Source organism: Prionailurus bengalensis, chromosome C1 (assembly GCF_016509475.1).
Source record: "Prionailurus bengalensis isolate Pbe53 chromosome C1, Fcat_Pben_1.1_paternal_pri, whole genome shotgun sequence".
In the NCBI taxonomy this organism is placed as follows: domain Eukaryota; kingdom Metazoa; phylum Chordata; class Mammalia; order Carnivora; family Felidae; genus Prionailurus; species Prionailurus bengalensis.
Window position 1 is genome coordinate 2,168,366 of NC_057345.1, and position 21,295 is coordinate 2,189,660.

The 21,295-nt window shown below is 65.1% G+C and overlaps 2 protein-coding genes across 5 annotated transcripts; both read left to right on the plus strand.

The window, feature by feature from the left end:
* On the plus strand, positions 1-15,512 carry CCDC27 (coiled-coil domain containing 27). 2 transcript variants are annotated; one of them, XM_043573611.1, is made up of 12 exons: positions 1-339; positions 745-877; positions 3,665-3,760; positions 4,310-4,464; positions 7,235-7,396; positions 8,286-8,381; positions 8,693-9,008; positions 9,148-9,278; positions 11,169-11,246; positions 11,547-11,759; positions 13,607-13,711; positions 15,278-15,512. In XM_043573611.1, the coding sequence occupies exons 1-12, from the start codon at positions 1-3 to the stop codon at positions 15,401-15,403; spliced, it is 1,950 nt and encodes a 649-aa protein (XP_043429546.1). In that variant the 3' UTR covers positions 15,404-15,512. The 2 variants fall into 2 exon arrangements, with proteins under 2 accessions (XP_043429546.1, XP_043429547.1); XM_043573612.1 differs by having other exon boundaries at positions 90-339; positions 8,286-8,377; positions 8,722-9,008.
* A 92-nt stretch (positions 15,513-15,604) lies between these two features.
* On the plus strand, positions 15,605-19,600 carry SMIM1 (small integral membrane protein 1 (Vel blood group)). 3 transcript variants are annotated; one of them, XM_043573626.1, is made up of 4 exons: positions 16,446-16,617; positions 16,838-16,971; positions 18,518-18,637; positions 18,830-19,600. In XM_043573626.1, exons 3-4 carry the CDS (start codon positions 18,528-18,530, stop codon positions 18,954-18,956), a joined length of 237 nt encoding a protein of 78 aa, XP_043429561.1. In that variant the 5' UTR covers positions 16,446-16,617; positions 16,838-16,971; positions 18,518-18,527; the 3' UTR covers positions 18,957-19,600. The 3 variants fall into 3 exon arrangements, with proteins under 3 accessions (XP_043429560.1, XP_043429561.1, XP_043429562.1); XM_043573627.1 differs by lacking the exons at positions 16,446-16,617; positions 16,838-16,971 and adding an exon at positions 16,995-17,309; XM_043573625.1 differs by lacking the exons at positions 18,518-18,637; positions 18,830-19,600 and having other exon boundaries at positions 15,605-16,585; positions 16,838-16,968.
* The last annotated feature ends 1,695 nt before the right edge of the window (positions 19,601-21,295 follow it).

Below are 21,295 nucleotides of genomic sequence, written 5' to 3' on the forward strand. Positions count from 1 at the left end.
ATGGCACGGCCTGTTTCTATGGAGACGTCAGTGATGCCACACACGCTCCCCGGATCCCACAGGACGTGGGGCTTCCGGAGCCGGTCCCGCCCGGGCCTGAGCAGGCGTGCCCGCAGAGGCCGACCGCCCACGGCGCCCTTCCGCCGCCCGACCGCGGTCTCTGCACCTGCCCTGAGGATGCTGCGGGCCGGAGCCCTCCCCCCCAAGAAGCGCAGCCTGGAGCCCAACCCGCTGGAGAAGGGCGTGCTGCTCCTGCAGAGCGTGGCCGGCCACGGCAGCTGCGGGTGGCGCGGCCTCAGCAAGTCGGCTCGGGCCCTCAGCCGCTTCTACGGGAAGATGGTACGGGGTCCCGGCGGGCGGACGGCCTGCTTCTGCCCCTCGACCGAAGGCCTCCAGATACGCTCCGGTGATGGCCCCAGAAGGGCAGATTCTGGGGGGTGCAGAGCCCGTGAGCGAGGAGGCACCGTCCGCCTTGAGCCCTCCTCAGAGGGGTCTCCAGGAGGAGCCAACGGGGAGAGGAGAGGATGGGAGGGGCACGGGAAGCACAGCCGGCAGGTCCCTGAATGTACCTCAGGCTCCAGGAGACCAGAGAGCCAACCCGGGGTCCCCAAGGACTCCCCAGGCGGATGCCGCAGTGTCTCCAGCCGGTGCACACGCTGTCCTGAAGCTCGCGGTGCTCGGGGAGAGGGGCAGGCGGCTTCCAGGGTCTCCTCTCTCAGTGTCTCGTTGTCCCCACTCCGCCAGGACGGACGCAAGCAAGACGCCAGCGCTGAGGACACCAGCTTCACGGCCGAACTGGAGGCGCTGAGAAAGGTGTTCCTCGCGCGGCCTGACTGCCCTCGGTTCAGCACCAGGGCCACGTCCATGTGTCCTTACGGTGAGAGCCACCGACCAGGGGGCTCCCGCATGAAACCGCCTCCTTCCCCCATGGAGTCGGGCGGCCTTCCCTGCTGGCACATGTCAGCCAGAGCGGCGGCCCGCGGTGGCTGTGCGCGGTGGCCGCGGTTGCTGCTGCTGCTGAAACTCGCTGTGTGGGCAGGAGCCCCAGCTGGAACCAGCAGCAGAGGCAGAGGCCGGAGGGATGGGAGGGGGAGGGATGGGAGGGGGAGGGGTGGGAGGAGGGAACAGTGGGAGGAGGGAACGGTGGGAGGAGGAGGGGTGGGAGGAGGGAGGGGAGGGGTGGGAGGAAGGAAGGGTGGGAGGAGGAGGGGTGGAAGGAGGGGGGTGGGAGCAGGGAAGGGTGGGAGGAGGGCGGTGGGAGGAGGAGGGGTGGGAGGAGGGAAGGGTGGGAGGGGGAGGGGTGGGAGGAGGGAAGGGTGGGAGGAGGGAGGGGAGGGGTGGGAGGAGGGAAGGGTGGGAGGAGGAAAGGGTGGGAGGAGGAAAGGGTGGGAGGAGGAGGGGTGGGAGGAGGAGGGGTGGGAGGAAGAGGGGTGGGAGGAGGGGGGTGGAAGGAGGGGGGTGGGAGCAGGGAAGGGTGGGAGGAGGGCGGTGGGAGGAGGAGGGGTGGGCGGAGGGAAGGGTGGGAGGGGGAGGCGTGGGAGGAGAGAAGGATTGGAGGGGGAGGGGTGGGAGGAGGGAACGGTGGGAGGAGGAGGGGTGGGAGGAGGAGGGGTGGGAGGAAGAGGGGTGGGAGGAGGTGGGTGGGAGGAGGAGGGGTGGGAGGAGGGAAGGGTGGGAGGAGGAGGGGTGGGAGGAAGAGGGGTGGGAGGAGGTGGGTGGGAGGAGGAGGGGTGGGAGGAGGGAAGGGTGGGAGGGGGAGGGGTGGGAGGAGGGAACGTTGGGAGGAGGAGGGGTGGGAGGAAGAGGGGTGGGAGGAGGTGAGTGGGAGGAGGAGGGGTGGGAGGAGGGAAGGGTGGGAGGAGGAGGGGTGGGAGGAAGAGGGGTGGGAGGAGGTGGGTGGGAGGAGGAGGGGTGGGAGGAGGGAAGGGTGGGAGGGGGAGGGGTGGGAGGAGGGAACGTTGGGAGGAGGAGGGGTGGGAGGAAGAGGGGTGGGAGGACGTGGGTGGGAGGAGGAGGGGTAGGAGGAGGAAAGGGTGGGAGGAGGAGGGGTGGGAGGAGGAGGGGTGGGAGGAAGAGGGGTGGGAGGAGGTGGGTGGGAGGAGGAGGGGTGGGAGGAGGGAAGGGTGGGAGGGGGAGGGGTGGGAGGAGGGAACGTTGGGAGGAGGAGGGGTGGGAGGAAGAGGGGTGGGGGGAGGTGGGTGGGAGGAGGAGGGGTAGGAGGAGGAAAGGGTGGGAGGAGGAGGGGTGGGAGGAGGAGGGGTGGGAGGAGGAGGGGTGGGAGGAAGAGGGGTGGGAGGAGGTGGGTGGGTGGAGGAGGGGTGGGAGGAAGGAAGGGTGGGAGGGGGAGGGGTGGGAGGAGGGAACGTTGGGAGGAGGAGGGGTGGGAGGAGGAGGGGTGGGAGGAGGAGGGGTGGGAGGAAGAGGGGTGGGAGGAGGTGAGTGGGAGGAGGAGGGGTGGGAGGAGGGAAGGGTGGGAGGAGGAGGCTTGGGAGGAGAGAAGGATGGGAAGGGGAGGGGTGGGAGGAAGGAACGTTGGGAGGAGGAGGGGTGGGAGGAGGAGGGGTGGGAGAAGGAGGGGTGGGAGGAAGAGGGGTGGGAGGAGGTGAGTGGGAGGAGGAGGGGTGGGAGGAGGGATCGGTGGGAGGAGGAAATGTGGGAGGAGGGAGGGGAGGGGTGGGAGGAGGAGGGGTGGGAGGTGGAAGGGTGGGAGGAAGAGGGGTGGGAGGAGTGGAGTGGTAGGAGGGGTTTGGTGCAGGGAAGGGTGTGAGGAGGGCGGTGGGAGGAGGAGGGGTGGGAGGAGGGAGAGAAAGTAAAGCCTCCTCTCTTTTCCCTTGTCTCCTCCAGCCGACTCAATACGCTTGGGGAAGGGGGGAGAATGTTGAAAATTCTGAAAGCTGCCAAAAAGGGGTCATAAGGCCAAAGACAGGAACAAACCCCTGTGTGGAGCCCGACAGCCGCCTGGTGGTGCCGGGTCCCGTCTGACCCGGGAGAACCGGAGGCTTTGAGAGGGCAGCCGGGCCCTCCGTGGTCACCAAGGGCCAGTGGCCAGGCCAGGCAGCACCCCATACCCCTCAGGTTCCAGCCTGCACTGGGCCCACGTGCCCACACATGACCTTGTCCGTAGGGACAGGTCAATGGAGGCTTAGTGCTGTGGCCGAGAACAGGAGCCTTGTTCGTGTCCGAGGTGGGGGCCCCCACCAGCTCCCCTTTGTCAGGCCTGGAACCTCAGCAGCCTGTGCCCCCGATCCAGGACCTGTGGGCTAGGCTGGCCGGGACGGCTGGGGGACCACAATGTGTCCTGCATGCTGCTTGTGGCGCGAACCGTGACAGGTCGGGGGCAGCTGGGTCTGCCCTTCGGGACAGAGGGGCTTCTCAGATACCATGAAGCTGAGCCTTTTTTCCAGGAGATGCGGGGTCCTTCCGGGGAGGGGTGCCTCCATTTGGAGAGACTCAGCTGCACCTGCTGCTCTGGGCCTGCACACCAACGCGGGCAGGAGGACAGAACCGTGTCTCCGTTCAGTCCCGGGGTTCCCGCAGGTCCCCTGACACGGCCCCTTTAATCCCACCTGAGGTTTACAAAGAAATGGAAGCATGGCCCCTGCCCTGGAGGTCATGGAAGGTGTAGCCTTAGCGGCCATCGGCTGGCGTCTTGAACCCCCTGCAGGTTCAGCCATCTCAGCCGAGTTATCCGAGGAGTTGCGCGTGGCACTCGATTCCTGGAAGGCGACCCAGGACCCGTTCTCCAGCCAGCAGGTGGACGGTGAGGGCAGGGCCAGTTGCCACCGGGGTCCTCTCCTCATCACGCCAGCCCCGAGGCCTCTGCCTGCACCTGCCCCCGGCCCCTGCTCTCCCCAGGCCTCCCTGATCCTGCCCCGTGGGGACCACCTGCCTGGCTCTGTGTCTCTGACACAGGGTGCGTCCCTCCTTGAGTAGAACACACTGTTCCCACACGCAAATATACTTTCTTTCCTTTATCCAAAGACGATCTCTGCACGCAGAGGTCTCCTTTGTCTGAACGCCAGGAAACCCCTCACAAATGTCTGGGCCACCTGGCGCATCGCAGCATCAGCATGACCCCTGCTGTCCTGGCCCCCAGGCCCCGGGAATCTCGAAGGGCTGCTTTCACCATTTCCCTCCCTTTCTTCAACACACACATGGGCAGGTGGGGAAGGACGGACGAGGGTGGTCACAAGTAGGGGTGTGGTGAGCCCGGCCGGGCAGTGAAGGGTTTCTGGGGGGGACACGATCATGGAAGGCCCCGGGGCCGCTCAGCATGGGACTAGTCTGACTGCCCCCCGCTTCTCGACAGGGCGCCTCCTTCCCTTTAGTAAGAGCGCCTGTGAGTTCAACTACTTGAGGACAAGCGAATCCCGGATGATAAGCCCGGTCCCCAGCAGCCCAGTCCTGGCGCACAGCCAGCTGAGAAAGCGCGTGCCCTGGTACATCTCTGTCATCCATGAGAAGGTACGGCCGTGTGCGGAGCCCTGGGCACAGACCCTGAGCCGCATGCCCCAGCTCCGCATCCCGCTGGAGAGGAGGGCCACGGCCACCCCGGGGGCTCTCGTCCCTGGATCCGGTCAGCTGTTCAGGCAGGTCCCCAGACGCGGCCGAAGCTGACCCCCAGCTCCCTCTTCCGGTTCCGTGAATCAGACGTTTCCAAACCCTGCAGCCCCCGTGCGCCTTCACCCCAGTGGGCGGCGGGTTAAGCTGGCGTAGGTCCCGCCCCCTGGCATGCAGCTGGCCCCACGAGTCATGACCTCAACCATTCACATGCCTTTGACCTGATATTTCCACTTGGGAGGATGTATTCTTAAAGATTAACAACCAGCTTGGTGTGCAAAGATCTACCTACGAGTTGGTTTGTTGGGATTTGATTCTCTGCATCCTTGTTTGTGACAGAGAACGGCCAGTAATTTACCTGTCTGGTAATTCTCTTGTTTGCTTTTGGTGTCAGAGTAAGTCTGGCCTCGAAACAAACCACCAAGTGGTGCCCGTGTGGCTCAGTCGGTTAAGCGCCTGACTCTGGATCTCGGCTCAGAGCATGATCTCATGGTTCATGGGTTTGAACCCCGCATCGGGCTCCATGCTGACGATGCCGAGCCTGCTTGGGATTCTCTCTCTCTCTCAAAATAAATAATAAACTTAAAAAGTTTTTTTTAAAACCATCGAAAAGTTGGGAGGCATTTTCTCCCTTCCGTTCTCTATCCTCTGGAAGGGTCTACACGAGATTGGTGAAGAATTCATCACTGAGGACTCCTGTAGAGTCCTCAGAGAGAAGGTTTTACAAATAATGAAGTCACTTCCTTGAAAGATATTCAGAGTTCCTTCTCCCTCTTGTTTCAGTTTGGGGAACCGATGGTTTTTTGTTTTTTTTTGTTTTTTTTGTTTTTTTTTTTAGGAATGTGTCTGTTTCATGTAAATTTTCAAATTTATTGGCCTAGTCCTGTACAGGATGGTGTTTTATTACCCCTCTAATTTCTGCAGAGAGAAAGCATGCCTCTTTTCCATTCCTGATGGTGCTAACTCCTGCCCTCTCTGTTTCTCTCCATCTGTCCTGCTAGGTGTTTATCAACGTTAATAGTCTTTTCTTAGAACCTGCTTCTGTAGTTGTCTTAAAGCTGGTGAAGCTTTCATGGCCGTCATGGAAATGAGCACACAAAATGTTGAGTAGCTGGTGGGCACACAAAACCCTGAGGGTGTGGGTCCACGGGTCTTTGTGTTACCTTTGATTCCCGAAACTCTGCCTCGACATTTTCTGATAGGTTTCACAACTTTAAAGTGTTGATATCCTGGGACCACTTTGGGGAAAGCCTGAGGCTCTAATTAGCTAGAGCCACACAGATCTGTGTAAAAGAATGTCCTTTGCAACATGGTGTTCTTATGCAAACAGCGGGAAGGGGTATTACCAAAGGCGGATGTGAACGGGCCTGGGGACGGGCTGCAGGCTTGGCTGCCTCCAGGAGCTCGGAAGGTGTCCTTAGGGCTGTCTTTCACTCATCTCCGCCTGGTCTGAACTGGCCGAGGTGATGCGTCATCACTGGAGGGAGGCCAGAGAGCCACCTGCAGCCACAAGCCCCCAGTCGCACCGAACATCCCCTTTCCAGCCACCGCTCTCCAGTTTGGGACACATGCGTGGGTCTCGATCACTATGGCAGGGGAAAGAGGTGCGATTTTGGCAAAATCATTTTAACGTAATTGTGTAAGCAGTTCCTCATTCCTTCAGATACCCCCGCCCCCGCCTTGCTGCTGGCTCCGCCCCTCCCCCCGCCATATTGCTGGCTCCGCCCCCCGCCATGCTGCTGGCTCCGCCCTCCCGCCATGCTGCTGGCTCCGCCCCTCCCCCCATGCTGCTGGCTCCGCCCTCCTGTCATGCTGCTGGCTCTGTCCTCCTGCTGGCTCCGCCCGCCCGCCATGCTGCTGGCTCCGCCCTCCTGCTGGCTCCGCCCCTCCCCCCACGCTGCTGGCTCCGCCCCCTGTTGGCTCCGCCCCCGCCATGCTGCTGGCTCCGCCCCCTCTCCCCTCCCCACCCTCCCAGATCTTCGTCCACCCTCTCCTCTGCCACAGCCTCAGCTCTTCTCTGAAGCCCTGAGGTGGATGGCTAGCCCGTTGGTTCCCTGCGGGCCCCAGTCGGTGCGCGTGGGGCTCGGAATCCGTGGCCTCGGCCTCACCCTACAAATCTCCATATGTCTTGATGTTGATCATTGTTCCGTTTCAAACTTCTAACCTCCTTGGCGCATCTGCTTCTTTGACTCGTGGGCCCCGTGGAAGCCTGGCACTTAAATCCCAAACATCTGGAGGGCTTTCTAGCTGCCTCCTTTTCCTCCGGCACCTGTGCCTGGACCACCTCCCTCCGGCCTCAGCTCAGATCTGGTGGCAAGTCCTCCGGTTTCCGTTTGTCCAAAAACATCTGTATCGTGTCTCCGACTCTGAGGAACTGGGGGCACCGAGATTTTGAGCACAGAAGGTGGAGGGGCAGAGGGCGGGGCTCTCTGACAAGGCCCCAGGGCGGGGGTGGGTGGCTGGGGCCAGGCCTGAAGGGCAGGTACCAGGAGCCCACCCCCCCCAGGCAAGGATTTGGGACTTGCCCTTAGGCAGGGGTGGCTGGGATTTCAGGGTGCCTGAACGGCAGACCTGCCCTTCCTGGGCTCAGAGCTGCTGGTCTGCAGGTGCCCCGAGAGGGTGGGCCCGGGAGGGGCTCGAGTGGCACATGGGGGCCACCTGCGCTTCTGTGCAGGATCACTGCCTGCGCACGCTGGGGGAGGAGGTGCAGCGCCTGTCCCAGCTGGAGGCCCTGCTTCGGAAGAAAGACGAGGAGGTCTCGGCCCTCCAGGAGGAGAGGGAGGCCTTGAAGAAGCAGCTGAAATTCCTCCTCCAAAGCAAAAGCCAAGAGATATTGGTATGTCAGGGCACGGGGTGAGCAGGGGGCCTGAGCCACGAGCTCTGCTGCCAAGGGTCCAAAGCTCCGGGCAGCCCTCGGGCCCCCCCCGCAAGTGGCCCGTCGTCCCGGAAGCCTGCCACGTCCTGGTGGGGGCAGGGGCTCCGCGTAGAAACAGACCCCTGTTCTTTGCTGCCCGCTTGCTTGGTCCCTGGGGCGGGCCGTGTGTCTGTCTGGACTCTGCCTCCTTCCCATAAGATGAGGATCCTCCGAGATCCTGAAGGATGGAAGGAGCCCTGAAGGTGGTGTCCGGGGCTGAGACATGGACCCGGTGGGTGTGGCGGCTCAGTTGAGCCAGGTCTGTTCTGCCTGCAGGACATTCAGTGTCCTTGCCTATAAAGCAGGGCGGGTGGGGGGTGCTGCCCCTTCCCAGGTCTGGACAGAGGGCTGAACCAGGCAGGTGCCGATAGGGCCCGGGGAAGCAGTCGCCTGGTCTTTCTAAAACTTGATTTCTTTCATCCCTGAGGATACAGCCCAGCATTATGCTGGGGGCACACATGAGGCAGGGGTGGGGACCCCCGAGATGCCACCAGAGAGAGCTGGACCAGACGCCGATGGCACGGTGCCAGCAGGCAGGGGCAGCAGGAATCTCCGGGGGGCCTGGGGGTGTCAGCCTGCCTTCCCTGCTCCCCAGCCCCCCCGGGGGCGCTTAGAGAGCTGTGAGCCACAGGAAACATGGGCCTGCTCACGTGCAGGCCACCGCCCCCCTTCTCAGCAACACAGCACCCTTGGCAGGAGGACACTGGCTCCCCTCCCTCCCCTGCAACATGGAGAGGCTGCTGTCCCCTTCCAGAAGGACAGGTCTCACCCCCCGGGGGAGCCGAGGCAGGCTCACGCAGGCGTCTTACAGGAGGAGCCCTCAGAGTCTGCACCAAAGCCCTTGGGGAAGCTGAGCATCCTGAGAACCTTCTTCAGAGACGAGGAGGAGTTGCAGCACAGAAGGCAGGTGCGGGCCTGTTGGGAAACGGGGGGGGGGGGGGGGCGGGGGGAGGCCTGACCCCGGGCCACATCTGCAGGGCAGCCGGGCGGGGCCCAGGCCACGGTGTCCCACCCGTAGCTCTCACCTGCTGGCCATTCCCCAGTCGTAGGCCCTCAGACACACCTGGGGGGAACAGGTGCAGGGTGGCGGGACTCCAGCCCCCCTGCCCCGGGGGGGGTGCCAGGGTCTCCGAGTGGACGAGGCTGACCCTGCCCCGGCTGGGGGGCCGCGGCCCCACGCCCAGTGCACTCCTGCCCGGCGTGCCTTCCGTGTCCCAGCCGCAGGACGAGTGTTCCGCGACCCACAGGGGCAAGGACCTGGAAGTGGATGGCAGCCAAGGAGACGAGGCCAGAGAAGCAGAAGGCGGAACGGGCAGCGGGGAGGCTGCGCCCGAGGAGGGGGTTGAGGTGGAGGTGGAGCAGCTGGAGGAGGAGGAGGTGCAGGGGGCCGAGGCTCAGTCTAAGAGAAGTTCGAGCTCCCTGGAAGAGGCCTTCGAGCGGGAGCTGGTGGCCCAGCTGGAGGAGTACGAGCAGGTGATCTGGGAGCTCCAGGACAAGCTGCAGGTGACCAGGACCAGATACTCGCTCGCGACAGGTGCGGCCCCGGGGCCTAGGAGCGTCGGGTGTGGGGGGGGAGCCCAGGGGACCGAGGCCCGCGGGGCGGAAGGCCGCCACCCTCAGCCCGGCTTCTCAGGCCCCTGCTCTCGCTCCTCTCCTCCGCGGCGCTCACTCAGGTGCCATCACGTCCTTACAACGCCGAGTGGGTTTCCAGGAGTCCCGGCTGCGGCAGGTGCACACGGAGAGCGAGGCCCTGCAGAGGGAGCTTCGGGAGCGGGAGGACCAGCTACGCGCCATGTCCAACAAGGTGGCCGTGCCCCTGTCACCCTGGCACTGGGAGCCGGGAGCCCGGGCAGCCCCGTACCATCCACCCTGGGCCGCTCGGCTCCGGGCCACTTCCCAGGACCCCCCGCCCCGCGTCCACCCGCCCCTAGCTGAGCACCGTGTTTTCTCGAAGTTTTTCACACTCGCAGCGTAAAGAATCAAGGAGTCCCACAGGCTCCTCGCCCCAATAGGTGTGTCCACCCTCCTCCCCCTCACGCGCCCCTCCCCCGTGGCGACCGCTCTCAACTCTTCCTTAGGAATCGCTCTGCAGGTTCCCGGACGGCATGCTTCCAACGCCCATTCTGGAACTTTCTGCATCATCACATTATCTATTGCTTCCTCCTTCCTCCCCTGCCTGGGGTCCCCAACGCAGGGAGGTCCGCCTCCCACCGGTGTCCCCCACCCAGGACCCCCAGGGGGGTGGGGGTGGAGGCACGTTGTCAGCAGCACACGCCCGCCTGGGGCTGAAACACGGGCTTCCGGAATGAGGATTAAGGTCCACTCTCTCTTCTGACCTACTCCCGCGTCTTCATGAGCGCGCATCCTGCAACGATCTTTTGATAAAAAAACGAGTATGTGTAAACTGGGGGGACACCGCACTCCGCGAACAGCCTGCTTCTACTTGGCGGCAGAGTGTGGCTGGGACGGCGCCTTCCGTCAGTGTGTCCCCGCCTCTCGCTCGCCCGGGCCCAGGCCGGCTGGCCGCGGTGCCGTCCTGGTCCCCGGTGCCCTGAAAGCTGGCGGACTTGTGCCATCGCGGCCCGTTCACCGTCCTGGGCTCTCCGGGACCAACCGGGAACGCGTGTCCTGTGGTTCTGGAAGCTCACGTTTATCTCGGTTTTTCGTTTCCTCCTCTTGTCTCTCGAACCTTCCGTCCTCCTGGCGTCTCTAGACCTGGTTCCCCCTCCTCTTCCGTCTCCTGGTCCGTCTGCCTGCCGTGCTTTCCTCTTTCTCCGCACTTTCTCCGCAGCCTCCTCCCTCCTGCCTTTGTCACACTGACGCTTCCCCGATCCGCCTTGTTCTCCAAACGTCCTTGTATCTTCTTTACCTCAAGATCCGTGGCCGGTCTGACCTCGCGCAACACTCCTGGCTGCCCGGCTTAATTGCTGCAACATCCCTCTCTCTCCTGCAGGTGTCCTGTGTCCCTCCGCCTCGGTCTCTGTCGTTCGCGAGAGAGCTTTGCTCCAGCGTCAGGGCCGAGCGGAGTGGCCACGCGGTGCTCATTTTGTGCTTCACGCACAAGGGCACACGGACCCCTGTCAGCCCAGCGTTCAAGGTCGTCTCGTTAGGGCTTTCCTCTTAATTTGCTCAGATTGCCCCGGAATCTGGCACCTGGGAGGGTTTCTTGCCTGTGATGTGAAGGCCCAGCTGCTGGTGTTGCGGGAGGCCCGGTGGGGGGGGCGGGGAGCCCACATCTGGAGCCTGGGGCCGCCACCCCCACACTGAGCCTGGCACCTCCCCCGCCGGAGCCCCTCTGCCAAACCCCGGCCCCCAGCCTCCCGCCAGGCGGACAAGGGGCAGGCTCCTCGCCGCTCAAGGTTGGGGACCGGTCTGCCACTCCGTTCCTGAGATAGTCACCACCGACCCCCACCCCACATGAGGCTCTACACCCAGAAGCAGCCGCACCTCCAACTCCTGAGCCTGGGGGACTCCGGGAGGGAGCTGGGCTCGTCAGCTTTCCCCGCCGCTGGCTCAGCACCCATCCTCCTTGGCCCTGCCCAGCTCCCTGCGTGTTTGCAGGCCCCCCGTCCTTCTCCCTGCCCTTGGCAGGGGTCCTGCGGCTTCTGTGGCACTGGGACTCGGGGAGACGGGTGGACACCGGTGTCCCATCCGTCCTCCCGTTCCCTGAGCCAACCCCCCTTCTGCCTTCCAGTTCTCCAACCTCAGGGAAGACAAGAAACACGGAGAGATGATGGGCCTCATGGAGAAGGACAACTTTCTCCTCCACCAGGTGACCACCAGGCGTGGTTAAACGGTCAGCCAGATCTTGCTGTTTTTGCTGTAAGTCCTGACGCAGCGTGGGGGACATGAGCCGCGAACCCCCTTCGCAGTCAGTCGGGGGCCCCCCTCCGTCAGGCGGCACCCCCATCAGCAGTGGCTGGAACGCAGGTGCACACAGAGGCTCCTCGCCACTGCTGGTTCCACATCTGGCTTGAACTCGGTGACGCCGGCCGTCTTGGGGGGACAAAGGGGCGGGGAACACGGGCGACCCTACTCCCCCGTCCTCCCTCCCCACCCCCCGCCCCCGCAGCAAGTGGCGGAGCTGCAGAGCAGACTCACCAAGCAGGAACATGTCATCTCGGAGCTGGAGGCCAAGGTCAGCCAGCTGCAGGACCAGGTGAGCCAGAAGGAGGGCCAGCTGCAGAGACAGAAGTGGCTGCAGGAGGAGATGGGGAGCAGGAACGAGATGATCCAGCAGGCGGAGCTGCAGGCCCGCGTGGCCCTGGAGAGCGCGCAGTCCCGGGTAGGCCCCTGCGTGCAGAGCCAGGGCGCCCCGGCCTGGGGAGCTCAGGGAGTGAGCAGGGGCCCAGGCTCTTCCCCCCTCGTATCCCGGCCCCCCTGGCGCAGAGTTGCACTCCAGAAATGGTGGTGGAGACAGCAGAGGTGTGAGGGGCCTTGCACACTTCGGCCCCGAGGCGGGGGCAGCCTCGCCCGCTTCGTGGATGGAGTCGCTGCCTTGGCTTGTGCTGGGAGTGGGCACCAGGGCTTGGCTGGCCAGGAAGGGGGGCTCTGCGGTCAGGGGGTATGCTAGTAGCGCCACCATCTCCTTGCAAGCTACGGGGTGCTTGCCATGGGTCCGACACCGTTCTAAGCGGCTCGTTGAAGTCTTCTCACCTCGGGCACAAAGCTACAAGCAGGTATTCTCAGCGTCCTCACTGTGTACGTAAAGGCACCTGCAGCAGGGGAGGTTAAGTAATGCGTCTGAGCCCCCAGGGCCGCGCAGGGGTGGTGCTGGGATTTGAAGAACAGGATCCCATATCGGAGCCCCTACATGGGACGGGACGTGAGCAGAGGCACAGAGGGAGGCCGAGGTGCCCTCTGCTATGAGGGACCTCCCCCCCCCCCAGGCGGAAAAGGAAACCCGCGGAAGAGCTGACTTGATTTAGAATCCGAAAAGCGGCAAAGGGAAAGGTCCTCTCTCTTTCCCACCCAGAGTGCCTGTGGCCACCCAGGTGTGCCCAACTCCCCGTGGGGGGCCAGCCTCCTGCTGGGCGGCTCTGAGGGCATCACCGAGCCCCCTCCCCATACCTGCTATCTTTCATCAAGTGGTGTCCCACCCAGCTGGAGCGTTAGAGGGGTGCTGGGGTCTCAAGTCTGTCTAGTAGGGCCTGGAGCGCTGTGCTGAGAGGGTGAGCCTAGGCCTGGGGTTGGCAGGAAGGGGTGCCAGGACCTGCCAGTGATGCCTGAGACAGCCCGGGCGTGGGGCACTGTGGCCGGACACCCCCAGCTGACGGGCACCTCCAGTAGAGAGGGCGAGACCCCCACACCAGTGCGGTGCCAGCACCGAGCTGGCATCGGTCCACACTGGAAAACATGGGAGCCCCCCCTCAAGGTCCCGGGGCTCCTAACATCCCCTCTGTCCCGGAGCCAAAGTGGACCCTCCTGCAGCCTCTTCAGGCTGGTTCCCCCTTGGCCCTCCTGCTCTGTCAGGGCTTCCGGACGTGGGGGCTGAGGAGCTGCTAGCGTGCCGCTGTCAGAACTCGGGGGGCCCTGTCTGAGGGCTTGTGGGGTACAGGCGGGTGGAGGCGGGCTGGGGCCCTGCACGTGCACAGCCAGGCCGATGGCAGCGAGACCAGACAGCCTGAGCCCCGTCCCCGTCCACACCCGGTTAATGCCCTGTCAGCGGCTAGTTACCGCCAGCAGCATGAGGCAAGGAGGGAGGGACCCCCAAGTGCCCCCTCCAATGCTAACAGGGAGGGGCTGACAGGCTCGCAGGGCGCCCTGGGGTCGGGAGGGGGCTGTGCCAGTTCCCTAGGGGAAGGGGGTGGCCCGGTGGGGGGTTGTTCAGAGCTCTGGTACCCCCCGCCCCCCCCCCCCCCCCCCCCCCCCCCCCCCCCCCCCCCGCCTTTTAAAACCATTTCCTTTTCAATTAAAAAGGAAAAAAAAAAAGCAGTAGAAAGTCTTAAAGCCTTGGTGTCAGGCCCCCCTGGGCCTGGGTTTGGATCCGGCCCCTTGTAGCTCCCGGGCAGACCAGCCGGCCTCTCCCGACCTCTTCCAGTTTCTGAGGCTGTGAAAAGCGAGGGCACGTCTACCTTCTGAAAAGCTTCAAGCCGGGGTGGTGACTCCCCCGCTCCTTCCCTTTGCTCACAGCTCGAAAGACTAAGAAACAACATCATCCAGGCCACCTTCAGCACCCCCGGGATCAAGTCCTTGGCCACTGAGATCTCTGACAATGACATTCTGGAGGCCTTGCAGGTACATTTGGTGCTGGGCTGCCTCCTTGTCCCCGAGGCCGCGTCTCCGGGCGGGAGCTGACTAATTTGCAGCCAGAGGCGGAGGGGAGAAGCCAGCATGGATGCCACGGACCCCCATTCTGGTTCTGTGTCACTGTTCGCCGTCACCCAGGCGGGGATCATCCTTACTCTCTGCTCAGGCAGAGGGGGACCGGACCCCCCGAAAGGGTGGCGATGTTGTACAGCTGGCGAGGCTAGCCGCTCTCGGCCTTCGGTGACCCCCAGCAGCAAGTCCGCGGGGGATGCAGAGGGGCGGGGGGCCGAGCTGCTGGAGTCCTGGAGGTTCCCCCGCAGCAGGGACCCTGGCCCACCCAGCCTCTTCAGGGATGCTTCTCAGCACCTTGGCGTGGCCTCAGCTGGGATAGTCATCTGTTCAGGCAGGACCCTGGCACAGACCCCTCCCTGGCCTTGGCCCGCGCTGTCATCTTGCTGACCCCAAACAGAGGTCTCACAGGGGCACGGTGGTGCAGGGAACATGGTGCAGACTTTGGGGCCGGTAGGGGTCAGTCACCACCCCTGTGGTCCTCGGCTGAGAAGCTGTGGCCGGGTCACTTGAGTTCAGAGCCATGGAGTTTCCCTCTGCACGTGGGAGACAGCGCATCTGCCTCGGGGCGTGGTGGGGAGAGGGCCCTGGGAGCTGAGCCCCTGACCCAAACGTGCTCTGTGCGGCCCGGTGTGCTGCTCACAGGGGCTGCTTCGGTCCCCATGCCGCAAGCCTCCCACGGCAGGGCGCTTGCCACCAGGGCCTGTCCCCTTCCAGCGCCCCGCGTTTCCCTGAGACCTGATTTCTTTCCTCTGCGCCGTGGGGGTGGGGCCGCGGCCAGTGGCAATCCTGCAGGGTGGCAAAGGTCTCAGGGGAGGGGTCCTTGCATGAGGACCTGGGAGGAGGTCTCTGCAGCCTGGCTACCGTTGCTTGGGGAGAGGGAGAGGGAGGGGGCAGAGAAGAAAAGGGGGAGGAGAGGGAGAGAGAAGGAGGGGGAGGAGAGGGAGAGAGGAGGGGGAGGAGAGGGAGAGAGAGGGAGGGGAGAGAGAGGGAGGGAAGGGTCCTCGGTACCACCCAGTAGTCAGGGAAGAATCCTTTCCCCTGCCAGTGTCGGACACAAAGGACACAAAACAGTGACCGGTGGTGAAGCAGGAGAGGTGAGGGAGGGGGCAGGACAGAAGGGCCTGGAGGGACAGGCTCCGTGGCCTCTGAGGTCTCTCGGTCCGGGGCTGCTGGAGATTCGCAGGGGACCTAGTGCTGCTTCAGGGGAGAGCCACCGCGGCCCGCCGCCCGTGGGGGGAGGGGCTCTCTTCCCCACTCCGAGTTCTGTGGGCTTCATCTCTGGGGGCCTGACCAGCAGCGGTGGGAGCGTTTTCTGCACAGAAGTTCGCAAGTGCTGCAAGACCACAGCTTTTCCCCCTGGAGAGCTGGTGTCAGTGCTCGGAGCTCCGTGCAGGCCCTGCTGCCGGCTGCCCTTGGTGGGGGGGGGGGGGGGGGGGGAGGGGGGGGTGCGCCCCCGCAGCCTCGGCCTGTGCTCCTCCCCAGAGGATCATCTCTGAGCGAGCCGACTACTACAATCAGCTGAAACAGAAAGGCATCAGGATGCCTCCCCTGCACCAGTCGGAGGCCCCTTCCTCCCAGAGCAAGTCCAAGAAGCTGGCCTCCAAGTAGAGCCTGCCTGCCCACGCGCCCCCCGCCCCCCCAGACGCTGGGCCCCAGCTCGCGGGGCCATCGTGTGTGGCCCAGTCTTCTCGCTTTAGAATTAAACCCTGTCCTTGGCCATGGGCTCAGCTTCTCTTTCCCTCCGGGACTCGTGGGGGCTCGGGTTCCATCCTCAGCCCCGATCGACATCCCTGGCTCCTTCCTGGGGAGACCCCCACACGGAGCAAGGGCCCCCTCTAGAGGCCCTAGGCTTTGAAGGCCTGAGCCTGGGTGCCTATAGGCTCCTTCAGTTGGGCCCACGGGGGGCCACCTCCGAAATGGGGGCTTCCCTGGCTGGGGCGACCCCTTTGGAAGAGGGTGGATGGAGGCCGTTTTTCCTGCTGCTGTTCCTTTCCATCACTCTGCGGGAGGGACAGCTCCAGGCGGCCGGCCAGGCACCTCTGTCTGCGTCCTGCGCACCGCAGGCTTCGGGCACATAAACAGGCGCTGAATGAAGGAACCCATCAGGCGCGGCTCTGCTCTCCGCCCGCACCTGTGCGCGCAGCCAGACCCGCCTCGCCCAGGGCGCGAACTGGAGGGACCAGCGGGGAGCTCCGCAGCGCCCCCCCACCCCACCCCTGCAGGCCGCCTCAACTCTCGGATGAGACCCAGGCGCGTCCGGAGGCTCCGGGCCCCGCTTCTGCGCCCGAGCCCGTCCCTGCGCGGTCTTGGTGGAGGACCCCCGCTCTCACGCCTGGGACCCCCCCAGGGCCCAGCGACTCCTTCGGCCTCTCTCCCCAGCCGCCCCTCGAGCCTGACAGCTCCTCTCCCTCGCAGCGCCCCTTCCCAGCGTGCCCTCGCCCCTGCTACGCCCTCCCTCACACGCTTCTCTTTCCCGCGGTCCCCTCTCCCCTGCGGGCCCTCTCGCTCCCGCCGCACCTACTGCCATCCTTCCCGGCAGTTTGCACGCCCTCCGGCGGCGCCCCCGGGAGCACCTGAGGCCTGGGCTCGGCTTCCTGGCTCGCTTCGCCCCCTAGCCCCGCCCCTAGCCCCGCCCCTGACCCCGCCCCAGGCCCCGCTCCTCCCGGCCGGCTACACGTCTGCGCTGCTCGGAGGCCCGGGGGCCGAGCGGCCCGTGGGACACGCGTCGGGGCGCAGCTTCCTGGTGCGGGCGGACCGCGGAGGTGGACCTGGCCGCGGCCCCCCTGGCCTGTGAGCGTCGCCCGGGAGAGCGGAATTGCGGGGTAGGAGGCGGGGGAGGGTCTGGTCCGGCCAAGCGACCCCCTCTCCCCGCCCCGCCCCAGGCCCAACCCGTGGAGGGACGGCTACGAGCCGGAAAGGGCCATCTGGTTCCTGCTGGCCGCCCCGGGACACCCCAGGGCTCCTCCTTTCCCTCCCCGGCTCCTCGCAGAGCCGGTCCTCTACACTTTATTTTCTGTGGGTTTTTTCCCCCCTATTTTTCAGGTTGGAGGCATCTGCCGCACCTCGGACCTTGACCTGTGGCCTGGGAGGAGGTGAGATCTACTGGCCAGGCTCTGACCACCTGACCACCTTCCTGGGCGCCTGAGTCTGGGTTTCCTCGCCAGGACTCTCCCTTTGTAAGTTGTGGGCTCCTCGGGGGTGCTTTGGGAGCGAAGGGGTCTAAGGTATGCGGTGGTACCCGCGAGGGCCCCCAGCTTGGCTGGTGGCTCTGGGCAGCACAGCCCCAGGCTCTTTGTACAGGGCGGGACCTTCCAGTGGGGGGCTGGAGAGTGAGGCCCTCAGGAGCCCAGCTCTGGGCACTTCACTGGCTTCTAGGGGCTTTGTCCAGTCAGGGCAGCTTGAAAGCCACAGTCTCCCATCAGTTGGGAATGCTTTCTGGTGCACACGACGGGAACTCCTTGTCCCAGGCTTGAACAGGTGTGGGTTGAGTCTTCTCACACAAAGAAGCCCACAGGTGGGTAATGGGTGTGGATTTGGAGACCCCCCACCCTGTCAGGGCTGGTGCTGCGTGGATATCCGGGAGCAAAATGGCTGCTGCAGCTCCGGCCATCACTGCAGGGCGGCCAGAAAGAAGCCGCTGCTATTTCTCTCGTGAGAGCAAAAACTCTGCAGCTCCTGCTACGCCCAGCGGCCAAGGTATTAAGCTTGAATTAGCCCCCGGCTGTCATTTAGGGCAGCACCTTGCTGCCTGGAACCGGCTAAGGATTGTGCCCCCAGGTGGAAGGAGGTGGACGTTAGGTAGACAGCTAACAGAGTCGGCCCAGTAGCCCCTTTCCCAGACCCACCTGGGAAAGCGGAACCCACACTCAGTGCGCGCTTGGCCTCCCTTGGGCCTGAGAACGGCCACTGGCCCGAGTGGCTGCCACCAAGCAGGTGGCTCCCGCCTGAGAGGCAGGCCTTGAGGCTCCGAGATGGGCTCCCTCCCTTCCTCCCACTGGCCTGGGACCCGGGAGGCACCTCAGGAGTTTAAGAACTGCTGGGTTTCAGCAGTGTCTGGGTTGGCAAGAGGCCGTTCAGGGGCCGGCTGTGCCTTTAAGCCCCTCCCCAAGTGTCCGTGGGAGGGGGTCCCGGGAAGAGAGGCGCCTGGACTCCCCCCCCCCCCCCCAGGCCCCAGCTTCTCCCCAGGCGGTGTCGGGGGAGGGGCTGCAAGTCGAGCAGGCCAGAGGACACAGGACAGGGCCGCCGGCCTGCCCCGGCCAGCCAGCCAGCCTGTACCAGCCGCCGCCCCGTCCCTGTCCTTCCCCGCCTCCGGGGAAGCTCTGGGGCCTGATCTGTCGGGAACGGGGAGGGGGGCAGCAGTTATCCGCCCGAGGACCCGCCGCGTCCAGTCTCCAGGGCCCAGCAGCTGTCCGGGAGGCCCCCGCGAGGGCCTGGCCTGGGTGGAGGCAGCCTCTCCCATTCCTGAGGGTAGGGTTTGGCGGATTTGCAGCCTCCCTGGGTTGGATTCCCGCTTTGCCGGCTCCCATGTGACCCTGGCAAGTGGCTTGACCACTTGGCGTCGGTTCACCTGCTGAGCCAGGTGAGAAGGTTCCGGTGCCCGCCCCCTCAGCCCGCCCCTCCCCCCTCAGCCTGTGCCCCGCCCCCTCAGCGCCCCCACCTCCTCCCGCCCCCTCAGCCCCCCTCCCCATCCCCTCAGCCCCTCCCCTGCCCCTCTGGCCGTAGCCCGGGCAGCATGCAGACCCAGCAGAGTGGCGTCCAGTACAGCAGGTGGGATGACAGCAGCCGGGACGAAGTCCACGTGGCTGCCGTGTCCAGCACGGAGGAGGCCTCAAGCTGGGCGAGGTGAGGGCTGGGGGGAGGAGCCCCGCCCGCTGGGTCACGCCCTCCGCCTCCTTGTCTCCGCCTGTCAGCAGAGTACCAGGCCCTCCTCCTTCGGGGCCCACTGCCCCCACCTTCCCCCCCCCCCCCCCCCCCCCCCCCCCGCCCAGCCCCTGCAGCCCACTCGGGCTCACGTGCTGGCGGTTCCCTTTCCAGGATCTCCCGGAAGCTGTGCTCAGGCAAGCTGGGCATCGCCCTGAAGGTGCTGGGCGGAGTGGCCCTCTTCTGGGCCGTCTTCATCCTGGGCTACGTCACCGGCTACTACGTGCACAAGTGCAAATAAGGCTTCCCAGCATGCACGCATGTGCCCGGGGACGCGGGCCCGGGCGGACACCCCTGTACACCAGAATCCTCTTTGCATGCACAGACCCTCATGTACACGGATCCTCGTATACACCAGGTTTCCTCCACGTGCATAGACTCGCCGCCCCCCCCACAGACCCCACTGTGCAGCAAGCAGTCACTGGCCATCCAGGGGCACGCAGAGGAACAGGGACACAGGTCCTCGATGACATATACACATGCCTCGCACAGGCAGCCAGCCAGGGGCACACGTGGCCAGGAGACTCTGCCCAGTTTGAGCTGGGACCACGGGGCACACCCTCTGGGTCCTCCCTGAGTGGGCGCTGTGTGGAGCTGGGGGTGCCTGGGTGGGCCTCTGGGCCCTCTTGTTTTGTAAGGATGGCTCTGGGGGAGGCGGGGCTATGTATGTCCCTCTGCCCACCCCCCTCCCCGGGCTGAGACCCCATCCTGGAAGTCGATCCTGGGCAGGGTGGGGAGCGGGAGCCACCCTCAAGTGTTCTCTGTGGTGCGGTGGGCATAGTTGCTCCGGGGCTTGGAGCCAGCAGGAAGGCCGTTGCCCCCTCCATGCCCAGGGCGGATGGGAACCTGTGCACCGATGCAGTCATTAAAAGTCTGTTGCATGAAGGTTGGGTGAGGGCCTCTCCCACGGGGGCCCCCCAGGCGCCTGCCCACGTTAGGCCAGCTGGAGGCCCTCGGACAACAGTGGGAGGCTTCTGGGAAGGGCCCTTCCTCCCACTTGGCTCTGGGACTCCGTGTGTGTCGGCTGCGCCCTCTGGTGGGAAGCGAGCCCCTGGGGGTCGGCCTGAGGGCTGGCAGGTGGCGGGACGTCTTCCTGCCTCGCCCAACCGACCAACTGTGGACAAGGCCTCGAGGCTCAGGCTGCTCCTGCCTGCCCAGCAGATTCCCGAGACCTGCCCTCCTGGGCCTGTGCTCACCCCCACCTACTTGCCGCAAGCTCACATCTCTGGCCCCGCAGACCCTTTGTGGCAGAAACACAAAGTTAGGAGAGTGCTTCTTCTCCAAGGACTGAGGGCTGGAGATGAAGGACAGACACTGTCCTTGTGGGGCCTGAGGTTGAAGGCCACGTGGCAAGCCTGCGTGTCCGAGGCCGAGCTGGAGGGGAATGGAAGAGACCCCCCCCCCGCCCCCCCGCAAAGACCGGCCTGCCCGTCAGGCAGGGCTGCACCCGGGTCATCCCAGCCAGGCCCTGTCCACCAGGAAAGCGGAGCACCTGGTGGGGTCTGTCCTGGGCGGGGGTCTCCAAGCAGCGATGCTTCAGTAGCGGTCGGCTGCGGGCTGGGGGCAAGGAGAGCTGGTTAGGGGACAGCGGCAGAGGGTCTGGTCCAGCCAGCCCCCCATCTCTGGGCCTCAGCACCTGTCTCCAAAAGACCCCACCTCCCAGCCCTGTTTGGGCTTCCACACTGCAGGCCCACGTCTGTCCAGCCCAACTTTGGTGCCCCAGCTGGAGCCACCACAGGGTGGGCACTGGGTGGGTGGGGCTCAGTTGGGCTGCATGGCCTCCGTGGACTCCAGGAGGTTGGCACTCCGCTCCTGAGGTGCAGGGGCCGGGCCTCCCCGAGGCTGGGGGTAGCCGCTGCCGAGAGCCGGGCTGGGGTGAGGGACGGAAAGGAGGCCCACGGCTGCTCTCTCTACGGCCATTCTGGCCTCCCTAGCTCCCGAAATGCCTTGCAGGCTCTGGGTCATGCTCCCTGGGCAGCCCGAGGGCAGGACGGAGTGGGTCTGCTGAAGGGCAGGTCAGATGGAACTGGCCCGGGACAAGGCTGGAGTACAGTGGGCGGGGGAGGGGCGGGGAGGACAGGGCGGGGTACGGAGGGGCAGTGAGCAGGTGCTGTCCAGGCACGTGGATGCTGGCGGGATCAGGGGAGGGAGGTGCCCTCAGCCTGTGCAGCTCGTCTAGCCCCGCCCAGTGAGCCCTGTGGGCCCACATACCTACTCCCTGGACTGGGGGTCCCCACGGGGACAGATGATGGGCCGTTTGATGTGTACTTCATGCCCTGTGTGCCCTGAGGCCCCTAAGCCCCCGGGTGAGAGTGGGGTGCACAGTCCATTCCCTACACAGCGTCCCCTTCCCTGGGCTCCGCCAGCAGCCCGGCCTCTGGCGCACACGACCCCTCCCCCTGCCCAGGTGTGGTCCCCGGGCCTGGCCAGAGCCGGATTGGCTGCAACAGAGGTGGTGGTTCCTGCCCCATGGCCCCCTGGGGAGCCCCCTTCCAGCCCCGGGGGGGGGGGGGGGGGGTAGGGGAGGATGCTGGGAAAGGGATGTGGTGCCCTGCCATCTTGCCCCTGGGTGGGGGTCCG